We start from the raw sequence: 5437 nt of genomic DNA, 5'->3' as shown, positions 1-5437 counted from the left end.
AGCATGAGGAAGACCACGTTTTTTAAATTCTATATTATGTATAAAAGCAACAACTTTTTCAAAAAATTATTTCTTCAGTATGTCATTTTTTAATTCTTCAACTTTTGCTCTAAATATCCTGCTAACCAAATCAGGCCTGTTTTGGACATCATCAACAAACATTAGGTGTTCTTTTATTGAGAGTTGCAAACAAAAATATGGATGAGACTGAAGCAATATATGTGGAAGAATGATGAACATTTAGCTAGATTTAAAATGATGAAATTACCCTATCTATGCCAGACAGGCATGTTGACCTCCTGCCTGGTTAAGGTGCTTCACGGCCTCTTGTGGTATAAGAGAAAGAGAGAAATATATATATATATATATATATATATATAATTTGTCCATAAAATTATGCGGTGATATAGGGGCCCGAAAATGGGTCACACACAATATATAAGTGAGCCACCCACGGCAAACTCGAAAGCCGCCCAAACACACACTGGTGAAAACACCAAAGAGAAGCACAAAAGGATATCTAGGGTTTCCGCCGGGGTTTTCAAGGGTTTCGAAAATATGGCGTCTGAGGGAAGGATGAAGGGAACGGTGAAGTGGTTCAGTGACCAAAAGGGTTTCGGTTTCGTCACTCCTGATGATGGTGGTGATGATCTCTTTGTTCATCAATCTGGTATCAGATCTGAAGGTTTTCGTAGTTTAGCTGAAGGTGAAGCTGTTGAGTTTGATGTGGAGTCAGGTAATGATGGCCGTACTAAGGCTGTTAATGTTACTGGTCCTGGTGGTGCTCCTGTCAAAGGAGGAAGCGGCGGCGGCGGTGATCGGTATGGTGGCGGTGGTGGATATGGTGGTGGAGGTGATCGCTATGGTAGCGGTGGATACGGTGGTGGAGGTGATCGGTATGGTGGCGGTGGGAGATATGGTGGTGATGGTGGTTACGGTGGTGGTGGTGGTGGGAGATATGGTGGTGGCGGCGGCGGTGGAGGAAGTGGGTGTTACAAGTGTGGTGAAGAAGGACACTTTGCTAGGGAGTGTACCCAGGGTGGCGGATATGGTGGCGGTGGAGGTGGGAGGTATGGTGGCGGTGGAGGCGGAGGAAGTGAGTGTTACAAGTGCGGAGAAGAAGGGCACTTTGCAAGAGAATGCACCAACAGTGGCAATCGTTGAAGAGGGTAAATGTGTATATTCACATTTTGCACCCTTTTTCTCTGTCATTTCCTTTTTGAAGTGTTAAAGGGATTAACCATTTAATGTTTTTGAATTGATCATTTCAATATGGTCACCTTTTTCATTCGGCAAAATATGATTAGAATATGGTTCCGTCCTTTATTATTGCTGCATATTAGGACTAGTAGTGGTTATGAAGAACTAGTATTTTGGGTTTGAATATTTTGGGTTCATGTATAAATACATGCTTGGAAGATTGGTCAATTATCAAGTGCTACCTTTTGTTGCCCTTTCATTCTTCTTTTTAGGTATGTTGCTTTTATGTTCTCTCTGTGGCTTGTTTTGTTCTAAAAATACTGTTATGGATTCAAGTAGCTTGTATTTAAATCGTTTAGACATTCTTTTTTCTTCAAAATTTATGTATTTGGGAATGGTCTAAGTGGATGAGAGGGAGTTGCTTGGATGGTAAGCACCCCTCACTTCCAACCCAAAGTTTGCGAGTTTGAGTTAGCAAGGGAGCAAAAGATGTGAGTTTGAGTTAGCAAGGGAGGAAAAGGGGTGGGATCTCCAATGGAGGGGTAAAAAGAAAATGAATGGCTTATTGGGGATCTTGGTTCTTATTAAGCTTATGAGAAACTGATGGAAATTTGACCAGTTTTTTGACAGATCTAGAGGTCTAAACTTTGACTGGATCAGATTTTAAATTAATGGTTTAGCTCGGTTTTTTGTAATGATGTGTGAATGGCTTTAGCTCGTATTAGTATCCTACTTTCATTTTAGTATCAGGGGTTGTGTTCTTTCCTTTGCTTATCATATTATTTGTTGGTGCTAATGTTATTAAGCTTATTATTTGTTGGTGCTAATGTTCCTTTCTATCTCTTATTAACCTTATGAGAAACTGATGGAAATTTGACCAGTTTTTTGACAGATCTAGAGGTCTGAACTTTGACTGGATCACATTTTAAATGAATGGTTTAGCTCGGTTTTTGGTAATGATGTGTGAATGGCTTTAGCTGTTATTAGTATCCTACTTTCATTTTAGTATCAGGGGTTGTGTTCTTTCCTTTGCTTATCATATTATTTGTTGGTGCTAGTGTTCCTTTCTATCTTATTTTCATACCTGATTTGGTATGCGTTACTTGAGTTTAGATCTATCGGAAACAAGCCTCTCCAAAACCCCATAAGGGTCCTTTCCTCCCTGTTAATAAGAACGACACCGACAACACCCCAGTGTAATTCCACAAGTGGTAGAGAGGCTGTTCCAATAGGCCCGAACAGTCTGAAAGAAGGGACACAAATATGAGCCATCACAATACAAACCAATCAATGGAACGCATGTTGAGAAGGGCGTGATGTATTTTATGGGTTGTTTTGTGATTTGTGGTTCCTTCTCATGACAAGTGTTAAACTCTGCTGTGTTACTCCATAATGGATTAGTGCACCGGGCTGCCTTTTTTTACCATACTGACTAGTTTTGGCAAGCTGGTGCGGGTATAATTAGGATGGAGTAATGTTTTATTATCTGAGCAAGTGTGTAGACTAATCATGGTTGGTTGATTAACTTTTACTACGTTTGAGATGGGCTAGATTGATTAATAATAAATCTCTGAGCAATTTAATTTATTTGTATTATTATCAAAGTGCGTATGTTTGGTCGGATGGAAGCCTCTACAATAAATATGTTTGGCAACTTAAAATTAGGTTCGGTGGAGATATTCAACCAATTACATGATAGAAAACTTGACCAGATAACCGGAAGTTGCTTCTTTTTTATCCTTTTTGATAGTGCAACGACAAGGATAGTGCTAGTACGGTTCGAGGACTGACGGTCTTTCAATCCTTTTGGTGTTGATTAATTTTGAAAAAGGGATTTTGTACTAAAATGGTGGAAATCGTATCCCACATACACACAGATTGGTAGCTCTAATTCCACGACATATTTCAATTTATTCCTATTAATAATGAGAAATTCTTGTTTTTACCATTTTGATAACCAAATGTCTCATTAGTGCCATCTAAACCTGCAGATGTACATGTCGATCCAAATTTTTTACGGTAAAATTTTCTCCTTGATCTCTTTGTTGTTTGATATGGATGTGTTTGGTATTTTTTTAATGTTTAGAAAATATTATTTGAGAAAATGATCTTTTTTTAAAAAATGAGAAAAATGACTTTTATAGTAGAAATAGGAAAATAAATTCAGCAAGTGGCATTTCACTCTTTCACATATTTCATCATACCCCCATCCGACCCCAAGTCCTCCACATCTTCCAACATATTTAGCAGAATCTCATTCCACTCTACCCGACGTACATATTTACCAAAAAAGTTTTCGTGAAAATATTTTTCTTCATACCAAACGTATCCCATGTGTTTTCCATGTTTCCCGCTGCATGATTGGAAGTGGCAAATACAAAAGTTTTCTTCGGATCGAGAGGGACATGCTTGTATTGATGTAGTTCATGTAAAATCTATGCATTCCATTCTATATATAATATATAATATTTGATTATTACCCAAGATAAAAGTGTATTTTGGGAGAGTTCAAAAATTTTCAGTTGATATTCATTAAACAGAGTTGTTTTCTGGATTCTATCGCATGGGAATTGTGAAGTGTTGGTTGCGTGTTTTTACTAATTTTTGTTTACTGTAGATAAGATAATAGGGTAATTGAAGTTGGTTGAAAAAGACTTGAAAAAGACTCAAAAAAATTAAGGTACTATATACATGTGGATTGGACTCTTTTCGCTTAACCAACTAGGAAGAAATACTACAAAATTTACTACTATAATTGCAAGTTAAAGAAGGAAAAAACAGCATTATACATGCAATAGTTCCTTGGAGCAGATAATAAGGTAACAAAATCGTGTTTGTTCCTATTTTGAATTCCTACGTATGTGCACTTGAATTTACGTCAAAAATCATAGAGAAGTTATTGGAGAAACTGAACGGCTTCTCTTTTTTGGTACCTTCATACAATATTGTTTTGGTACTTGTTGCAAACATTTTGTACTTCCATATTTCTTGTTGTAACTATGTTGATGAGTAATTAATAATAGATATATGTCGATAAGTGCAAGATCCAATATTTTACTTTGAATGATTTTGGATAAACAAAATTTATAATGCTGATAATATGGCTATGCTAAAATCTGAGAAGCTAAAACATGTACTAAAACTTGGCTCTGAAATAGCATAATGATAGCATAAAATTACATATTTGGGTAGTTTTTATAAAATAGTTATTGCTTTTGAATATACTTTTTATATTTTATCCAGATATATCATATTTAGAAAATATTTACTATTTATAAAAGTAAATTATGTATGTAATATGGATGTATTAGAAGTGTATTAAAATGGATTATACTTATTTTGATTAAAAAAAATGCACTATACATTAAAAATAAAATATGTATGCAATATAAATATATTACATTATGCACTAAAAAAGAAGGTCAAACACATCGACAGACTCGTCAACTTGGTACATATATTTCACTTTGGCACCTAAAATGGATATTCATTTTAAGCACCTAAATTATTCACAAATTGTGTCACTTTGGCACCTTTCACTGACATGACAAAGTGTGTGTAGAACACTTGCTTTTGAACGCGTGACAGCGTTATTTTAGCCCATTTTTCATTTAATTTTAAATCTTCTTTCCCATTTTTTCATTCCACTATCTTCTACCAATTTTTCAAACTCAAACTCCTTTAATGGTACTCTCAAACTCTCTCTATCTCTTAGAGAGTAATTTATTTGAATGTTTTTTCGATATCGCTTCTAACAATATAATGTAAAAAGTGAAGAAAATAAAAATTTGTCTAAAAATACATCTACGACAAAAGAACTAATAAAATTGAGTTACTAATTCAAACACAAAGAGTAATTTATATCAATATGATAATCAACTTTTAAAGAACATTATTAAAATACAATTTGGTCATCAAGATTCACTTCTAAGCATCCAATCTCTGTAAATTCAACTCCCAATAATACCCATGTTTTCTTTTGTTAATTAATTTTCTAAAAAATTAAGGCTTAGATATGTTAATAAAGCTCAAGCAAAAGAGATTTTGGTGACACCAAAAAGATTCCAGTAATGACATGGCTGCAAATGCCTCGATTAAAGAAGCTCATAAAGAAAATGAAAATTCAACCTCCATTAAAGAAGTTGGTTGGGTGGGGAGGGAAAGATGATTTTGGTCTCTTTTTTTTTTAGAAAAAGAATTAAGGGGGTATATAATGATGTGGTGATTTAAAATGAGT

At 35.1% G+C, this 5437-nt stretch overlaps 1 protein-coding gene across 1 annotated transcript; it reads left to right on the top strand.

Moving 5' to 3' along the window:
- Positions 1-400: 400 nt before the first annotated feature.
- LOC107845645 (glycine-rich protein 2) lies at positions 401-1459 on the top strand. The gene has a single exon (XM_016690074.2). The coding sequence runs from the start codon at positions 421-423 to the stop codon at positions 1162-1164; it is 744 nt and encodes a 247-aa protein (XP_016545560.2). The 5' UTR covers positions 401-420; the 3' UTR covers positions 1165-1459.
- The last annotated feature ends 3978 nt before the right edge of the window (positions 1460-5437 follow it).

The sequence above is a fragment of the Capsicum annuum genome, chromosome 10 (assembly GCF_002878395.1).
Source record: "Capsicum annuum cultivar UCD-10X-F1 chromosome 10, UCD10Xv1.1, whole genome shotgun sequence".
In the NCBI taxonomy this organism is placed as follows: Eukaryota; Viridiplantae; Streptophyta; class Magnoliopsida; order Solanales; family Solanaceae; genus Capsicum; species Capsicum annuum.
Note: the sequence above shows the minus strand (reverse complement) of the source record. Positions and strands in the feature narration are given on the sequence as shown.

Coding starts and splice junctions, on each gene's coding strand:
- LOC107845645 (XM_016690074.2), top strand. CDS start 421: ATGGGTCACACACAATATATAAGTGAGCCACCCACGGCAAACTCGAAA.